Source organism: Papaver somniferum, chromosome 5 (assembly GCF_003573695.1).
Source record: "Papaver somniferum cultivar HN1 chromosome 5, ASM357369v1, whole genome shotgun sequence".
In the NCBI taxonomy this organism is placed as follows: Eukaryota; Viridiplantae; Streptophyta; class Magnoliopsida; order Ranunculales; family Papaveraceae; genus Papaver; species Papaver somniferum.
The window spans coordinates 137,327,600-137,347,089 of NC_039362.1; the positions used below are offsets into that span (position 1 = coordinate 137,327,600).

Genomic DNA, 19,490 nt, shown 5'->3' on the forward strand with positions numbered 1-19,490 from the left:
AGTCCAAAATAAAAAATGATTTATGAGTATTAAGCTAAAACGATCTGTGGAACCAAGTGAACCCAATTCACCACGATTGCTAAAGGCTGTTTCCATTTCTGCTAGGGACGGGTACCAATCCAGAATCCAACGACTAAGATTATTTTGTCCTATATGGATTTGGTACTCGTCCCTGGCAGAAGCGGTATCAGCATTTAGTGATCATGCAATTCACGTGCTACACCCAAATGGGAATTCTAAGACTCAGACAAAGTCAAAGTTAAATCCAAAGTCAAAGCCAATTTGATCTTGAAAATTGCTGGCCATCCCGAATATATCAAATAGAAAGAAGATGTCTTCTAGAAAATAGAATAATAGCGTGTTTGGTTCAAGTTTTTGGGAGTCTAGGAATACAATTACAAGGTAATCCAATTCCAGGAATTGGATTCCTAAGAATGAGATTCTTAATTCAAATATTATTGTTTGGTTGACATAATCCTATTACAGGGTAATCAATAAATGCCAAATCACTTTACTACCCTTCCTTCCCTTTGAAACTTTGATAGCTAATAACAAACCAATTCTAAAAGTTTGAATTTCAAATTTCTAAACAAGTTGTAATACTAAAACATATGTTGTATAGTCACAACTTTCGTCATAAGCAAGGACTGAAAAGTAATGAAAACAACTGTCATCACAATCATAAAACTGTTGTCATTCTCTGACCAAAAACAACAAGGACTGAAAAGTACTATTTCTAGTAGTTCCTCCTAACATCACTCACAAACATAAGCTACATTACTTAAGAATCTTGTTCTTCACATAGTTGGATCGTTTTTCTTCCCCCATGCCGAAGAAAACCTTTGTTTTTGTAGATGAATCTAGAATAATAGAGGCGGTATCTATCACCTCATCTTCAATGAGGCCATCTATCTTATTCAACTCCTCAAACAAGCGTTTATTGACATCGGCTTCTTGAGTAAGGGACACACGAACCGCTTCAAAGTGATCAAGTGTACCCGTCACAAATTTGCTAAACGAATTAGCCATCAAACTAAGGCCATTTGAATCTCCACTTGATTCACCGGATACAATGTCAAAGGATGATGAACGTACCCTTTTCCTTCTACCTTTACCACTGTTTGACTCGGACTGATTACTCTGTTGCTGATCATTTTCTTCTTCCTTTTCTTGTTCGTCTTCTTTCTCGATCTCTTCTAGTTCTTCAGCAAGTGAAGCAGCCCCTTTACCATTTGCCCTATCTTCAGCAAATATCTCAACTAATGCATCTAAATGAGGGAATGCTTTCCCATACAGTCCCTTTGCATTTGTATGAGACTGAAAGAACAAAAGAGACAAACAAAAACTTGTTACCAGACTAGGTGACAAACAAAAACTTACTCATACATGAATCCAACAACATACATAAAACCACCACAGATTCATACACATCTACATTCATTAAACCATTATATAATATACTCCAGAACAACTTCGATACTAACTCAGAACTTACTAAACTGTAATTACCATTGCATAACAACACAGATTACATTTATACAGTACATGTGCTACTTATACAAGACCTAACAGTTGAAAATGTTCCACGCTTTATCTGGAGGAGGGTACAAAAACTGGACCTAACAGTTGATTACAGGACATGTGCTACTTATACTAACATGCCGCTTTAGTTATTATGGATTAGATGTTATGAAATAAGAAGAAAACAGTCTCTGACATATAGTTTAACATGAATGAATAACTCAGTAGTTTCGAAAATACCTTAGCCCAGTCATCAAATAAACTTTTTTCGCACACAAGCTTGTTGTTGATATAATCAAATTCAAACCCACTGCCAATAGTTACCATTTCATTGATGGCCATCGCATGTTTCTTCAAAGTCTTTATTCTAGAATCGATGTTGGTAGTAGTTAACCCACAAGTTGGTAGTTTCTCAGTTAGTTTCTGCTCAATAACTTTCAAGTAGCCCGATTTAAATCCGGTATCACTTTTCCACTTGCCATCGAGCGTAAGTTCCGTCAATATATCAACCAATACGTTATCTTCAGCTTCTACCCAACTCCGATGGGGTGCCATTACTTTCCTGTTTACAAGCATTCATACAAAATAAGTTAACAATTATAAGTTGTACGAATGTATTCCAAACACATGATAAAATGAAGCAATACTGAAAAATGGAAGAAAAATATACCTCAAATATCACCTTGTTTTTGTAACAAAAAAGGGAAAGCATAAATGAGATTCACAATTATAAAATAATGAAGTATGAAATAGAATAGACTAATACAGGAAAATCAAAGTAACAAACGAAATCCTTGTTTTTCAAACATAAATCCTTATAACTGCAATGGAGTTCAATAAACATACAGTAACAAACGAAAGTTATTAAAAAGTAGACTAATACAGGAAAATCAAAGTTTTTTAACTAACTACGCGTCTACGTCTACGTGCAGTCCATCTTTCCCACATTTGATCAGCTAACTCTTTCCTCTGAACAGCCCAATAATCTGAGGAATCAACAAATTCTATCATTCGACTTTATTGAGGAGAAACTAAATTAACTGGTCCATCTTCATAATTGTCTTCCTCTAGAAATTCATCCATAGGCATTTCTCTCCTAATAAGGTTATGGATTAAACAACAAGCCATGATAAAACGACAATGTATGTTTACTGGATACCATGAAGGACTCCGAAGTATTGCCCATCTCATTTTCAACAATCCAAAAACGCGTTCAATCACATTCCTAGCCCTACAATGTTTCATATTGAATAGTTCTTCAGCTGTCCTTGGTTCTAAACGACCTTGCCCCCATTCCTTTAAATGATAACGTTGACCTCTAAAAGGCGCAAGAAATCCTCCACTATTCGGATAACCGGCATCGACAAGGTAATAGTAACCTAGACAAGTCAGCATGCAAAACCATCATTATCTCACTAAAACACTAGAAACACCCATTAATCCACAGATTTAAGTTTTAATACACTAATGAACTTACCTTGTGGAACTTCTAAGCCATTCTTTTTGTATATTGCTTCTCTAAGAACACGAGAATCGGCAGCTGAACCTTCCCAGCCAGGATACACATATATAACCTCCAAGTTATGGGAGCATACACATAATACATTAGTTGCAATCGAGCTCTTCCTTGTACGATACCTAGGCTTGTCTTCGGTTGCCACATGGATACTAATATGTGTTCCATCTAATGCCCCTAGGCAGTTCTACAGGTAAACAAGGTATTACTGATTCATTAAGGATACGGGGTATATTCTTAAAAGACATGAAACATCAAAGTTTGAGTTCATACCTTGAAGCAATTCCATCTCTCATCAACAGAACTTGTAGCCACTGCAACTGGTTGTTTAAGCAACTCCCCTTGAAGTCTAATAACTCCTTTCAATACCGTGTTTACATATCTGCTAATGGTTTCTCCAGATCGCTTGAACATAAACCCTACAACTCTATTCTTATGGTGATGTGCAATTACATACAAAAATACCGCAACCATTTCTTCAACATCAGAATTCCTATTATCTTCTAGTCCGCTTATTGTGGACAGCTTATGGCAAAGTATTCGAAAAGTACGTCTATCGAGGCGAAGTTGCGATTTACAATTTATGTCGCTTTTGTAAACTAAATCTTGCATCACCCACAGTCGTACAGTAGTCATTTCAAAACGATCATTTGATCTTAACACGCAACTTTGATAACGCAGAACATATGAATAAAAGTAGACGTAAAATAAAGTTACAGCATCCAACGTTGTTCTGATATTATCATTCATCATTTCTAGTTTTCTTTTCTTTGTCAAGACTAGAGGAGCCATACTGGAAGTTGGTCTGAGTTCAACAAGCATAAGAAAAGAACAGTCAAGCATAATAAACACATGTACAGTATTTCCAGGTTGGAGGCAAGCTACATTCAGATAGAATATAATGCACATATACAGAATACAGCAAAGCAATCAAAATCAATGATTCTAAACTGATTGTGTAATAGTAGCCTAGGTGTAATCGTACTTGTTCTTTACGAGGATATAACGAGTGTATAAAGTAATGTCTTATGGTGCAGACTCAACAAGAAAAACAGAACACGAAAGCTAATAATAGTACTTACGAGAAAAGTTAAAGCAAATCGAAACGCCCTTTTGATTGTGTAACTGGTAGTAGAACAACAATGACCTATATGTGAAAAATAGACAGAAAACGTTAGCTATAGATGAACAACATATTGCTTGAATCTGGATTGGTAGATAGATGAACGACATAAATTACTAGGTGGCTGTTATCACTAATGACCAACAAATGACCAACTTATGTCGAGCCGTGTTAAACGAGGGGTTGACCATGTATTGGTATTATTGGATTTGGCCGGTTTGGCGATATAAGAATCAAATACAGCAAAGCTTCAATAAAAAAAGAAAAAAAAATAATTATAAAAGCTTAAATCAAAAAATCAAAAAAAATTAAATACAGCTGGAGTGATACGCCTTTTGGAAATCTGAATGGTTAACATTGCAATAACCAGTTGAACTACCGCTCGTAGTTATGATTTGGGGTAAGTTGTATGACCAATAAGCCAACAAGATATTCCCAATATACAGCAGAAACTCATATCAGTGACTTAACATATATATATAATCCCCTGAAATGTGAAACTTCATCTAACCACAAATCAACATGTATCTTTTGAGAAAACACAAGATAAAAAACTATTGTTAATGCAAGTTTTCATTCAAAATCTTGATTTATTTCTCTTTTGGGCATTTTGACAAACACCCAACAAGCTAATAAATTAACCACCAACTAAATTGAACCCATAAATCAGTAGAGGACGACAATTGATAGTATATATTAGGAGAAGAATTAAGAAACAAAATTAACAACCAACTAAACTGAAATCATCAAAAAATCAGAAGAATTAATCAAAAAAATCAAAGAGAGGTGAGGAATTACCTAACCCTATATCCCCAAAATCAGAGATGGATTTTGCACCCTCGAAATCAGAGATGGATTTGTTTTAGAATATGATATGGTTTCTTGTCGAAGTAGAAGAATAATCAACGATTAACAGTTCAATCCTTGTCGATCTCCATGGATTCTCTAGGGTTTTTTTTCTTCTCCCCGTCGCTCGAGTTTAGAAATGAAATTTGAAAGAAATGTGAAAACGAGATTTTGTTTTGTTACAGGGTCAGTCTCGTAATTTCCTTTTCCCCGTGTTTTTTCTTCCCGGAATCGGTTTGCATTCCATTGGTATAGGGATGCAATGAAAAAGAAGGCTTTGGGGGGAATTGGATTACCCAGGAATCCAATTACCAAATTATATGGACCATTTGGTTCGGGGTAATTGGGCGGATTCCCTCAAAATCCGATTCTTGGACGTTTAAAATCTTGAAACAAACGCACTATAAACAAAAAAAATGTTCCTTTTAACCACATAATCTTGAACATCTAGGATCTAGCTGGCTAGTTTCCCTTACATTTTAGAGTTTTACTAGAAGAATAAACATTTATTTTCAAACTTGCCTTGTACTTTTAGGCTGAGTCGAGTCAACCAAGCTTACACTCGCGCCTCGCCGGATGGCCGAATCAATCTCAATAATTGAGGCTGTCAAAAGATATTTACTCTTGATCAATTGCAACACTTTTACTATCAGCTCCATTTTCATCCGTTCTTTGGGTGACTCAACGGAACACATGACGCCAAGTTTAACAATTCCTGTCAAAGCTTCACACAGTGAGGCGCTTAATACGCCATTAAGCGAAACTTGGTCATCATAAAGAACAAGTAGTGTTGGATCAACAATCTGCATAACTTGATTCCTCAGAAGAGCCGTCTTCGCAAAGCTGTGAAGGGTAAGGCCATCCTTGAATATACCATCGGTGGGTCGTCTTCCTGCAAACAACTCTAGCAACATGATCCCGTAGCTGTAAACGTCTCCACTTGTCGTGACCTTCTTACCCAAACCGTATTCTAGAGCGGCATATCCAACCGAGCCCCTGTATCCGACTGAAGTATTGTACGCATGCTTTTCTTCATGAAGAAATTTCGCTGATCCAAAATCGGTAACAAGACTGTTGATGTTGTCGTCAAGTAAGACATTACTTGGCTTTAGATCACAATGAACAATTGGTGTCTGACAATGATGATGAAGATAATTTGCTGCAGAAGCAACTTCAATGGCCACATTTAATCTCTCCATAAATTTCAATGATCTCTTGGTGGACCTCTGGAGCTGACCATGATATGCTGTTGGGTGCAACCATTTGTCAAGACTCCCATTAGGCATGAACTCGAAAACTAGAGCTTTGAATTCATTTCCGTTAAAATCAACTCTAGAACAAGTTGTCAGTACCTTCATGACATTTCGATGTCGAATACATCTCAGTGCTTCACATTCCGCCATGAAACTTTTTAGAGCTCCTCTTTTATGAAGATCAATTACTTTCACTGCAACAACTGTTATTATCTCCTGCTCGTTTAGTCTTAGAAATCCTACGTATACGGAACCGTAACCTCCAATCGCAACTAAGTTTCCAACCGAGAAACCATCTGTTGCATTATAAAGGTCTTTGTATGATACCTTTTGAAACATATCAGTTAGAGGATATATAAGAGAAGATGGTTTCTTTTTCATTACTCTCCTCCAAATGAATCTGAGGAAGTAACACAGTTTAATCACTAAAATGACTGCTCCAAATATTAGAAGAACCACAGCTTTAAAAGCCTCCATTTCTGCTTATTTTTTCATGGAGAAGGATATTATTTAACATCCATTGAGTTGCGTTCAGAGCTTCCCATCCTCACCGTAACTAGATTAGATAGAGTCAAGCAAGACTTTGAAAAAGGAACACAATTCTGAACATATTTTCTACAAGGAAATAACTCATTGACAAGTGAGTCTACCGATTACGACATCGGATGATTCCCCTCTCCTGGTCTGCACGAATGAGAATTCATCCGTGACATGAATGCAAACAACCACACAAAAAGACTTTGGAACTGTAGTACACTAATTCTTGGTCAAGCATAAGACTTGGAAAAATATAAAAGAGAAATTGATGTGATTCTCTATGTGGAAGGTGTACTGTTGGATTTGATGTTTTCAAACCAACCAAGCTTCGACAGAAAAAAACTTGGACCTGTACCCCAAAAAAACTTGAGACATTTAAGCTGAAGGCTGTTTTTAGGCATACGTAAAACTTTCAGGGCATACTGAACAAAGACAAAAAAGGTTGTAAATAGCAAAATCAGAAGCCCCTTAGTCAAATTTTACTGTTAATGACAAATTTGTCCTTTTAGGATTAGTGTTCATACTAGTGATTAGTTAAAGTAATTCTGATTAGTGATTGGTGATTAGTTTTAAGATTATTTAGTTATAAACTTGTGTAGATGAAATTTTTTGAGTAAGGAAAAAAAAGTTAAATTTTTTTGGAGAAGGGAAAAATGAGAAAAAAGCTTGTATTTGATTCAATGGATTAGGAGGGTACACATCTATCTTATGTTTAATCTCACTTTTGTAGCTTAAAATCATAAAAAGTTTGTGTTTTTTCACTAAGGTTCGGCGAGTCTGGAATATGTTCGGCTTAATATATCAGCCAAACCCACCTGGATATTGACAACTAATGAACAGTACGGCAAGTTGAAAGTGTTATTATTATGAGCCGAACCCACTTTGTAGCCCTAGTTCGGCTTGTTTAAAAATGTCATAATGAACCGAACCTAATCCTGTATGATCTGGAAGAAAAATATGTGAGGTTCGGCTTATATTGAGAAAATCGTAAGCGCCGAACCTTTTGGTAGTACATTGTTCGGCTATTTACATAAGTATTATATAAGCCGAACCTGATCATTTACATTCCTGATAATTGTTGGGGTAAGAATTTTGTATTGGTTCGGCACATAATGTGAATATCGTAATAGCCGAACCTCTTAAATGTGCTAGGTTCGACACATATTATGATTATCGAATATGCCGAACTGTTCATATACACTTACATGAAGCTTTTGTGAAGAATAGTTCGACTAAAAACGCAGCTCAATTTTGAGCCGAACCCAACACCGTAACCGTCATTTAATCGATGAAAACAGCAAATAGGAAATTGGGTTTGTAAAACTTACTTTCTTATCCTCATTTCCGGAGTTGGAGATGCAGTTGGTTCAATTTCTGGTTCAAGTGGTTGATTTTCAGTTTCTACACCTTCATTTTCAATTGGTTCTTCTTCTTCAATTACCTATATACCCTTATCCTATAAGGGTAGTATTTTCAGTTTCTACACCTTCAATTACCCATTATAAGGGTAGTATTTTTCAATTTCTCTAAAATACTACTAATGATTAAGGTTCTGTAGTTTTCTTAACCATAATTTCTGATGATGATGATGAAGAGTGTTAGATAGATTTCAGTAGCAGCAGTTTGACGAAATTCCGGTGTATGTCTTGTGTAGGTTGTGGTGGCTCTGGTGCAGGTGGTGTATATCACCTCCGAGATATCAAATGGTCCCCAAGAGTATCCTCAAACTACAACCCAAGTCCTTGAGACAAGGAGCTGTTCATGCTATCCCGAAGTTGCAGGTGTTGCGATATGGTGGGTAGAGTCTTAGGTGTTACAGTTTGCTCTCCAAGGAAACATGAGCCTCCCAGATGTCTTAACTACTTAGCATCTCCCCATGTTGTAATATGGAGTGCCGTGACTTCTTTTTGCGCATTTCCTGGTTTGTTCGAGGCTCAACAATTGATAGCAAAAGATAGACGTGGTGAAATTGTTCCTTATCACCCATCCATTTCACCTAGGACCTGATGAGGCTTTGAGCCTTCCTGTTAGAAGGTGGAGGGGCGGTAGTTTGGAAAGCAATATACCCATGATACAGCTCAAGGAATTGTTTAACGTCAATCATTTCATTGTTAGTCAGGCCAACCCTCATATTGCACCATTTTCGAGGCTGAAAGAGATTGTGAGAGCTTATGGAGGAAATTTCCCTGCCAAGGTAAATATTAAGAGTTATGTTAAAAAATCAAGTCATTATTGATATTAATACAGTATTTTCATTATTACTTCAAATTTTCCTCAATGATTTGGTCAGAATATATAGAGGACTGTGAATATATGATGTTTTTTTTTTTCTTTTTAAGCTTCAACAACTTGATTTTGATCCCTTTTAGATAAAGTGATAGTTTGAGACTAAAAAGTTAAAATGCTGCATTCCTGTTCTCATTTTCTAACCTGTACCATGTTAGCGGAATGTAAACTTGGCGAATGAACCTCCTTATGTACGAAACATATTTTGAGGCATACTCAAATTTTTTGAGACATACTCAAGGTTCGGCTGATAATCTATATTTTTACCTAGGTTCGGTTGATAACTTTTCAGCCAAACTTAGATGTATACCTCAAAATATTTGAGTATGCCTCAAAACAGGTTTCTTATGTACACCCAAGTGAAGGTTCCTTACTTACACAAATCCTCTCTGTACATTAGCATGAAAGAAAGATCTCCCAACCCACTCACAAGTGAGATTTAGATCCCATTTATTTTATTTTTATAAAAGTAACCGGTGAAGTTTTTCAAGACCAAGCCCATATTCAGCCAGAAGGACGCCGCCCTGTTGATATCGCAGAAATGGTGCTCGACCACAGGTTTTGCTGGTTCACTAGTGTATCTGGACAGGAATGCTTGAACTACCACTGATAAAAAAATTTCTTCTCATTGTGAAGCTTAACTCGCCTTGAGTACAATTTTTACGCATCTGTTTTGTCACTCAAACTTGTAAAATGAAGTGAGAGTCCGACAAATATGAAGCTAAAATGATTCGACAACCAATTTACATGCAGAAATGCACGGTAGGTCCAAACGACATCGCCAACCACTTAACAAAGTGGTGTGGCTCAGGCACATTGAAAAATCTTATGCAGTCCAAATTGCAGTGTGCATGTTTTAAACCCAGCAGCACGGTATATAAAGTAATACTTGTAGGAGTTAGATACCGCACATGCTAGTAAGTATGCGAAGTGAAGACTATATAACTTAAACGAGGGAGATCGCACACAGCAAGGTTGAGATGATGTAATGGATGATGTCAGCAAAGTCACGAGTAAAGTGTGAAGATCTGGGCGAAGTATGGTCTGTGCGAGAACGAGTGATTGTACATGAGCGAGTGTATCGCATAGAGATTCCGAAAATAAAGGATCTCTTAGCTGTCATCTACTATGTAAGATCTTATATAAAGAGGAGAGGTTATTACTTGTGAGGGGGTTCTTTTAGTGAGTATTAGACAAGAAACAGGGAGAGAGAAAGTAAATTTAGGAGCAAGTAAGATTGTTGTAATACTTGTATCCATCTTGTAAACTGATAAGCATGTAAATGCTACATTTTATGCCCATATTTGTATTAGTTAGGATACAATATTTTAGTTGCTAATGCTATTTTAGTGCTTTTGTAGAAAGTACAAGTGAATTCGATCATCCAGCGAATAAACAGCAAAATGTGAGACTTAATGGTGTTTGCGACGAAAATTGCAAAATGTGGCTGGCCTGGTATTTCCATATATCAGCAACCACAATGATGAATGTGGTTGGCCTGGTATTTCCATATATCAACAATCACAATGATGAAACGTGGTTGTCCTGGTATTTCCATGTATCAGCAACCACAATGATCAAATATGTTGGCCTGGTATTTCTATATATCAGCAGCACTTATTATGCTGGCCTGGTATTTTTATATATCAGCAGCACTTATTATGTTGGCCTGGTATCTCCATATATATCAGCAACATAGAATTATTTCACAGCCGAGGTCACAATGGGCAGACAAGTTTTAATTTGCTCTTCAATTAATGCATGGTGAAGCGAGTCGACGTAAGCACACTGATGCCACCTAAGATTGGTCAAGAGTGACTTTATAATTTGCTCTTTAGACAATCTTTAGTAATCATCTGCGAATCGGATTTACTTCATATTCAAGGTTCGAATTATGCTTTAAATAAGATTGAATTCAGTTTTATCTCTCTGGGTGTTAATCTTTCTTACTGTAGGTTCATGTTTTCAACTAATCAGATTAGTTTGTTTGATCCCCAACTCTTCAGGCTTTATATATATATAATTCGCAGCTTACTTTGAGGTACCAACCCCACATTGTTTGAGAACGTGCTACTGGAAAGTCGGGAAACAAATACATTTCCCTTCATGGGAGTCAACCCATCAGAGTTGTTCCCTACACTCTATCTTTTATATTTAGTTCTTTAGTTTTTGCATATGTATTTTTAGAATTTTCCACCTTAATTTCTACGTTGGATGACCCAATTACATTGAGGACAATGTAATGTTTAAGTGTGGGGGAGTGGCGCTTTTGTTAGGATTTTTCTTTAAAAGAAAAAAAAATATATTGCATAATATCTTTGTTTTGCTCGAGGACTAGCAAAATATAAGTGTGACGGTGTTGATAAGCATGTAAATGTTACATTTTATACCCATATTTATATTAGTTAGGATACAATATTTTAGTTGCTAATACTATTCTAGTGCTTTTGTAGAAAGTACAAGTGAATTCGATCATCTAACGAATAAACAACAAAATGTGAGACTTAATGGTGTTTGCGACGAAAATTGCAGAATGTGGTTGGCCTGGTATTTCCATATATCAGCAACCACAATGATGAAATGTGGTTGGCCTGGTATTTCCATATATCACCAATCACAATGATGAAACGTGGTTGGCCTGGTATTTCCATGTATCAGCAACCACAATGATCAAATATGTTGGCCTGGTATTTCTATATATCAGCAGCACTTATTATGCTGGCCTGGTATTTCTATATATCAGCAACACTTATTATGTTGGCCTGGTACTCCATATATATCAACAACATAGAATTATTTCACAGACGAGGTCACAATGGGCAGACAAGTTTTAATTTTCTCTTCAATTAATGCATGGTGAAGCGAGTCGACGTCAGCACACTGATGCCATCTAAGATTGGTCAAGAGTGACTTTATTATTGTTAGCATAAGAATGGAAGAATATCACCTCCATGACCACGTGCAAATGAAGTGCAAATGAAGAAAAAGGAAAGATTAACATATCTTGTCCTTACATAAGTTCTCTTGCTATATATATATATATATATATAAAGAATATGAAGGAATGTTTGAGACCAAATGACGTCATTTGTGAAAATACAATTAAGATGGGCCCAGTACATGCAAGAAAATATCATGCTTTTTAAATTAAATTAATTCATTTCCTTGGTGGTGTCATATACTATGGAAAGTGGAGATTCGCTAATATTTCACAATGTTTCGTCATATTATGACACGCGGCACAATATTATTGGGCGGATTGTATTTCATGACATGTGGCAGACTTCTATTAGGAGGTGATGTGGAGACGACGTGAATTCATCTGTGGGCTATATTTATGTGTTGTTTCAAAATGAAAAGGAGGAGGCGTCCGCAAAGCCGTTGACAGAGAGAAGAGGCGAAAAGGGTTTGGTGTATTTGAGTTTTCTTTTCTCATGGTTTGCTAAGTTGTTTGTTAGGGTTTAGATTGAAGCCAATTTATTTATATGAACCCTACGATGATATTTCTAATAATGATTCATTGATTAGTGATTTCTCTTCATATAGCTTGGTGTTTAATCGATTATGTGATTTTCTTGATTACTTATACTTTTTAATTGATATAGCGTGCTTGGTTAAATTCTTTGACGCAATATGCTTTAGGATTGATATGTAATACTTTAGAATCATTACCCGTGAAGCGAAGGAAATTACAGCGGAGAAACCATATTTTAGAATTTAAATATATTATCTTCCGAGACATGAGATTGATTTCGAAATTTGTCTTGAGTAATAAATAGAGATTATTCGAGTTTATATGATTGAATTGGTGGAAATCGAAAATCTTAAAAACTCGTTACCCATTTTGTTTATTGTTAGAATTATTTATTATTTTATTTTGTACCGAATATCTGAAAAATCGTCAAACATCACCTTATTGATTTGTTAGTTTTTGGTATTAGTTAGTAGTAGTATTTTCACACTCCTCGTGGGAACGACCTGTATTTGTCATTATCTACTAGTTAGACACTGTGCACTTGCAGTATTATTATTGTAGGTTTTCTAACCTACCATAAACCGACTTAAGTCTTGATAATCAATGAAGAGTTTAATGATGATTACCTAATATTTATTATAGTTATAGTGGAATGTGGTTGTGAGGAAACTTGCAACTATATTTTTGGCGCCAGAAACAGGGATGAGTGATAAATCCTGTTAGTAAATCCATTGAATCTTGGAAAATTAAGATCTGAAAATTGTGGAGATTAATTCTTTGAAATTAAAGATGGTGAGAATCGGATCTACTGTTGATCAAGGAACAACGGCTAGAAGGAGCAATAGAATCGCAGAAAGAAGAAGAATTACAAATCTTGATCACCAAGAGGAAAGAATAAAAGAAGCTCAAGAAAATGAACTCCAACATGAACCTCAGCCCGAACAAAAGCGGAATAATGATATTAATTATGATAGAGTTAGTGTTCATACTTCGCAAACAAGTTCTACTGGAGAAGAAACACAAAGGACTGGAATACCAGGAAGAATTGATAGAAATAAAGAAGATATGACAATTGCGGAACTTAGACAAAGATTGATTGCAGAACGGAGAAGAGATGACGAAAAGAGTGCGAATTTGATTCGTCAAAATGATGATCTGAGAGAAGAAAATCTTAGGTTACATGAACAGAGATCAAGAAGTGCTGCAAGGTCAAGATCAAGGTCAAGCATAAGTTCATCAAAACAAAGTCAATCTAACCGTGAAAATGATAGGCAAAGACATCGTATGGAAGTTATTGAAGAAAATTCGCAAAAAAATAACAATTCACAGGATCAACAGGAGAGAAGACGTACAATGCAAGATCGAGGAACTAAATGATATGAACATCCACATGAACTTCTTCGTCGCACACATCATAATCTTGAAAAAGATGAAGATGATCCAAGACAAGATCAGATGATGTTACATGGAAGAGAAATGGTGAGGAATCAGTATGAGCGCGAAGAGGAGATTACATGTGCAAGAGATGAAAGAAATAGACAGAGAAGAAGAGAAGAAATTGAAGAGAGAGAATTGCAGGAAACGCTACGTCAAAACAATCATGACAATAGATTAAAACGATGCGAAAGTTATCGCATGGATGATACAGAACAAAGAAGAGATGAAGAAGAGAGGCATGATAGAGTGCATAATGATATGAACATTGAGAGAGAAAAGTGTAGGCGAAGAAGAGAAGAAGCTGAAGAATGCGAAATACAAGAGGCGGTGCATCAAAATAATCATGAGAATAGACTGAGGCAAGCAAGATTAAAAAGACCAATGCGAGAAGATTTAGATCAAACCTTAAGTGAAGAAATTTTGAGAGAAATGGCAGAATTAAGAGAAATGATGACTACACGAAGAAATGGTGGAAGGAGACAATTAGAAGAAGCAGTAGAAGAAGCAGGAAAAACTCCTTTTACAAGACAAATCCAAAGGGCAGCAATACCGTCCAAGTGAAATTACGAGTGTTTACTTGTATATTTGATGGAAGTGCTTGTGCAATACAACATGTGAAAGCCTACACTCGATCTCTATTGCAATGGGAAAATAATGATGCAGTCATGTGTAAATATTTTACTGCGATCTTGGCGGGAGAAGCTTTGAAATGGTTTGAAGGGCTACCAGTATAATCTATTGGGTCATTTCACCATTTCCAGAACATCTTTTTAGGACAATACATCAGCAATAATATGTCAAGACTAGGGATTGAGACAGCATTTGGACTTCGCGTAAGAACAAATGAGACTTTGAGTCATCTAACAACACGCTGGAGAACCATGTGTAACGAAATGGGAAGACGAGTAGATGAGCGGCACCTTATTCTTTCATTTATCAATGCTCTCTTTGCTACAGATTTATTATATACACAAATCTTTCGGATAAAGGATACGATAACAATGTCAGAATTGCACGAATTTCAAGAAAAATACATAGCACTTGAAGAGAAACAAAGAGATATGGAGTCGTACCCAGTTGCAATACCAGATGCGAAGGGTGGAAATGCAAGTTTACTTCCAAGATTGACAAATACTATTGAGAGTACATCGCAAGGGAATCAAGGAAGGAATGCTGCAGAAATGGAGCAAAAACTGGTAGCCATGGGTAGTGCAGATCAAACAGAGTTTGAAAAGCAACAACAAAATCGCGGAGGTACTGATACGATTCAACCAGGAAGTTCTGGAGGTCCACAAACACATTATAATAAAAAAAACTGGAAGAATAGTGTAGGAGAAGATAAGTTTGCCAAAGTTGAATACCACAGTGGATAAGATATGGGAAGCTGCCATCCTAATGGAAGATATTCCAGAACCACGTAACGCAGAAGACGAACCACCACCAGGGAGGAGTCAAGAATTTTGTGTATATCATAGATTTCATGGTCACACGACAAGTAACTGCAGAAATGTAAGGAAAATCATATTAAGGATGATTGAACATGGAAAGTTGAACCATTTCTTAGCACAACCAAAGAATATTCCACCACCACCACCAAGGGGAAATGAGTATAAAGCGGATCATGGAAAGAATGTACATATAATTGAAGTAGGTGCGAAAGTGAAGAACTTGTTTTTTAATTCGATTATATATTCATTCAAGAATACAGAAGATTTCCATGATAATATCTTAAGTCGGGTGTATGCGAGAGATGTTGAAGGAAAAGAGATCCAAATCTTGTGAAAGTATCACCATTAAAAGAGTGGCAAAAACAAATTATCTCATTCAGTGCGGAAGAAACACCAGGCGGAGGAGAATCACATGAATGTCCATTGGTGGTAATATTAGGAATTAATCCAAAGCCGAAAGTAGAGGATGATGAAGCAAACACTTGGGCGATAAATAGAATACTTATAGACCCTGGAAGCTCTGTTGACATCCTATTTTAGTATACATACAAAGTTATGGGTGGAAGACATGATGAATTAATTCCTTCAACATATAAAATTTATGGGTTTAATGGAACTGCGAACAAGCCAAAAGGAGAGGTTACAATGAGAATTCTTCTTCATAACTTGCCAACGGAGATTGTATTCTGTGTTGTGGATGTCGAATCACCTTAAAATGCTCTGATTGGAAGGCCATGATTGCACAGTATCTTGGGGGTGGCTTCGAAATTTCATCAATGTATAAAATTTCCTTTACCTAAAGGTGTTGGTATAATAAGAGGGGATACAATTGAAAGAAGAAACTGTCAAGAAATTGACATTGATAAGTGCGAAGAAAGAGAAAGTAAACGAAGGAATTGGAAACAGCGTATCACAAAGAGTCAAAGAGATGAGAAGTTAATGGTAGATGCAGTATATGAAGTTGCAAAAACAAATGAGCAGAATACTGAAGCAGAATCTTCTGCGAATAACAGTGCTAAGCGAATCAGAAATATTGCTTCTACAGAAGAAGGAAGCATACATGGGCAAAAGTTCTATTTTTAAGACAAAAAAAAGAGGATATTAAGAACCTCGCATAGAGGAGAATGAAAGATTATGCGAACTAATATTCTGCAAAACATTTTCAAGCTTAAGGAGATTCAGCAATTCAAGAGAAAAAAATGAGTAGTATGAGGAATGCACATGCTATTCTTTATGCGAAAAAAAACAATAAAAATCTTTGTACTAGAGTTGTGAAAACTCCAATATTGGAACTAGAATGAAAAATTCAAATTTCATAAAGTGATATTACATCAAGAAAATAAGACCTTAAAATAAGGAAACATAAATGATATTTATTATCAGATAGACTAGGAATCTGAATATGGCATGCAACCTAGTTCGCATAAATGCAAGAGGCAGAAAAGTAAGACCTATCGCACGTCATAGTCGGAGAAACCTAGAAAGCATGACTCAAGGGAAATCAACACCGACCCTGGAACTTGAGTTATGGAGATTTGGGGTGAGAATAAACGAAAATTCCCATCCGGGAGAGGTACCTTAAATTTTCAGTCTAAGGTAATAATCTTAGATTGAGAGACTAAGGTGAGAAAGTCTCTCCCAAGGAGTGCAGAAACTCGATCAGGGCGTCGAGGTACACGGTTGAGTCAAGAGTGCCCGGGGCGTCTGGAGCGTACCTTGCCACTCTTGACAAGTCCTGACTATGATGCACTTGGTCCGAAAATAACCCACTTAGGGTGCAGTTTTGTAACTTAATAGTTACAAGACTGTGAAATCAACTGGTTGTTGAATTACCGGATGGGAAGAGCCATAACCTTAACCCGATAGAGGTAAGCTTCCTTGAAGGGGAAACCATGGGGAAGATAAGGACGACACCCTCCGTTAAGGAGTTGAATTGTGTCAAAAGACGTAAATCTCAAGAGAATTTTTACTCATGCGAGTAATAAGACTTGTCATATTTATGTGATAAAACCTGAAGAGGAAATAATACAAGAAAAAGATAAGACGAGATTAATGGGTCGATACACTATGGTGTAAAGACAGCCTGCAATCTCGTCGCTTAGAAATACGACAACATAAGACCTTTACATAAGAAGGCAAAATAACACCTAAGAGAAAAAATTATTGAAGCTAATGCGATAATGTTCGCACAAGAAGAAGTTTATGATAAATGATATAAATCATACTTGTCCTATCAAGATGCATCAATTAACAAAAGGCAAGAATGGGAATGGAAAGGAAATGTTAATTGCCCCATTTAATAGTCTTATATACATGCGAGAAATAATATTTTCAGCATGAACACGAAGAAAAGAAGATTTGCATTAAAAGGATGAAAGTTAATATCTTCAAGATATACAAAAAGAAAGAAGAATTTACAAAAAAGGAATTTGTAACAAGAAAAAAAAATGAAGGATTAATCTTCATTTCCTTCATTTTCTCTCTCAGCATCAAAATCACTAACTTCTTCTTCAGAATCTTCATCTTATCCATAGGTACATTTTCAGGAATCTCTGGAAACTTACACTTCGAGACATGGATATTATTCTCTATACAGACTCGTTTAACAGCAACTATACGAGCGCGATTAGCGTCATTGCTGTTGTTTGAAACCATACGGGTCCAGTTTTCCTTCAATTGCTGATACCTGAAGTTGCGATTAGATGATTCTTCTTCTTTAGCAGTTAAGCGAGTTTCTTCTCTCAAGATAATCCTTCTCCTTCACTGCGAAATATGAGCAAGCAAGTTTAAACGATATAAGATATTATTCTTGAAGTATGAACAAGGGTTAAAGAACAACAAATTACCTTCATAATTGGAAACAATATCTTCGACCAATGCGGAATGCTCAGTCTGAAGGCACACATTTACACTTAAATTATTCCTAACATCATTAAGAACTCTAGCAGCCTAACTAAATTCAGCTTCACTCTCTATAAGCAGTTTAGATCGAATTGAATTTGTTTATTCAATGAGTGTGTTCCTTTCGCTCAAAGCTGAATCACGTTCTTTCTTAACTTCAATAAGGGATTCTTCGAACTTTTCTAGTGCTTTTGCACCATTAAGAGTGATCTCATCTTTTTCAGTAATAAGTTTATTCCTCTTCGCTTCTAATACTCGAACTGTTTCTCTACTTTCATAAAGACGATGTTTAAAGCTATTTAATGAGGTTAATGCATTTCTATAGCTTTGCCTAAGGGTGGCGTATTTCAACCTTAATTCTTCCAAGCTAAGGTTCTCAAATCCTTGAGAGGGATAATTATTTAGGGAAGAATTGAGATGCTCTAAGAGAATTTCAGCATCAGGAGATTAGCTGCTTCATCTGAAAGGTTATACAAGTCTGCAAACATAATAAATTAAGAAGTGCAAATTATCGCATAAAAGAAGAAGAGTGAAGAAAATGATAATTACATACCAATAAGTTCATCATTTCTTTCTCGAGCCTGGCGAATCAGTTCAGAATTAGTTGAGTTCGCATCTTTAAGTTTGGCATTCTCATTTTTCATCTTGAGAAGCTTCCTTTCATAATCCACAAAAATTGCATAAGACAAACGATCTCCCTGCGAGAGTGTAAAAGAAGCATTATGAGTAAAGGGAAGGGATACTAAGGAAAAGTTAAAAATAAAGTTGCGAATATTACCATAGCGTTAAGTGTAAATTGGAGATCTGGGTTTATCGCTGAGGCAATTCCAAGAAGAGGTGGATCCTCCAAGTTAGGAGTGATACATACATTTGAGAACATATTAAAGGCATGATGCAACCCTTCGTGATCAACAGTAGTCAGCATATCCCTATAAAAAAAGGTTTGATAATTCTTTCACATAAGAATCAATTAATTAATCTTCTTCAGGAGCGAGAATGTCATCATTAGTAGATTCCGAACTTGAGGAAGAACCATATCTTTTGCGCTTCCTAGAGAGATCATCCATGGACGAAGTCGTTTTGGATGAACACTTAGACTTAGACACAGTTTTCTTCAGAATATTCTTACCCTTGCCCGAAGTATTAT

General features: G+C 36.2%; 4 protein-coding genes across 4 annotated transcripts; 1 reads left to right on the forward strand and 3 right to left on the reverse strand.

Annotated features, from left to right (window-relative positions):
• Positions 1-777: 777 nt before the first annotated feature.
• On the reverse strand, positions 778-2,076 carry LOC113279674. The gene is made up of 2 exons (XM_026528349.1): positions 1,762-2,076; positions 778-1,317 (listed from the first exon to the last, which is right to left on the reverse strand). The coding sequence occupies exons 1-2, from the start codon at positions 2,074-2,076 to the stop codon at positions 778-780; spliced, it is 855 nt and encodes a 284-aa protein (XP_026384134.1).
• Positions 2,077-2,538: 462 nt separating this feature from the next.
• Positions 2,539-3,829, reverse strand: LOC113279675 (protein ALP1-like). The gene is made up of 3 exons (XM_026528350.1): positions 3,311-3,829; positions 2,999-3,224; positions 2,539-2,900 (listed from the first exon to the last, which is right to left on the reverse strand). The coding sequence occupies exons 1-3, from the start codon at positions 3,827-3,829 to the stop codon at positions 2,539-2,541; spliced, it is 1,107 nt and encodes a 368-aa protein (XP_026384135.1).
• Positions 3,830-5,415: 1,586 nt separating this feature from the next.
• On the reverse strand, positions 5,416-6,768 carry LOC113277856 (probable LRR receptor-like serine/threonine-protein kinase At3g47570). The gene has a single exon (XM_026526829.1). It carries the CDS (start codon positions 6,734-6,736, stop codon positions 5,519-5,521), a length of 1,218 nt encoding a protein of 405 aa, XP_026382614.1. The 5' UTR covers positions 6,737-6,768; the 3' UTR covers positions 5,416-5,518.
• A 6,578-nt stretch (positions 6,769-13,346) lies between these two features.
• LOC113279676 (pre-mRNA-splicing factor 38B-like) lies at positions 13,347-13,934 on the forward strand. The gene has a single exon (XM_026528351.1). It carries the CDS (start codon positions 13,347-13,349, stop codon positions 13,932-13,934), a length of 588 nt encoding a protein of 195 aa, XP_026384136.1.
• Positions 13,935-19,490: the final 5,556 nt, after the last annotated feature.

What these genes read in the sequence shown, in the direction of transcription:
- LOC113279674 (XM_026528349.1), bottom strand. Translation starts at nt 2,076, where the DNA reads ATGGCACCCCATCGGAGTTGGGTAGAAGCTGAAGATAACGTATTGGTT. An exon ending in TATTTGATGACTGGGCTAAG is followed by an intron (nt 1,318 to 1,761) that starts GTATTTTCGAAA and finishes TTGTTCTTTCAG; the next exon opens with TCTCATACAAATGCAAAGGG.
- LOC113279675 (XM_026528350.1), bottom strand. Translation starts at nt 3,829, where the DNA reads ATGGCTCCTCTAGTCTTGACAAAGAAAAGAAAACTAGAAATGATGAAT. An exon ending in AGAGATGGAATTGCTTCAAG is followed by an intron (nt 3,225 to 3,310) that starts GTATGAACTCAA and finishes GTTTACCTGTAG; the next exon opens with AACTGCCTAGGGGCATTAGA. An exon ending in TGGCTTAGAAGTTCCACAAG is followed by an intron (nt 2,901 to 2,998) that starts GTAAGTTCATTA and finishes TGACTTGTCTAG; the next exon opens with GTTACTATTACCTTGTCGAT.
- LOC113277856 (XM_026526829.1), bottom strand. Translation starts at nt 6,736, where the DNA reads ATGGAGGCTTTTAAAGCTGTGGTTCTTCTAATATTTGGAGCAGTCATT.
- LOC113279676 (XM_026528351.1), top strand. Translation starts at nt 13,347, where the DNA reads ATGGTGAGAATCGGATCTACTGTTGATCAAGGAACAACGGCTAGAAGG.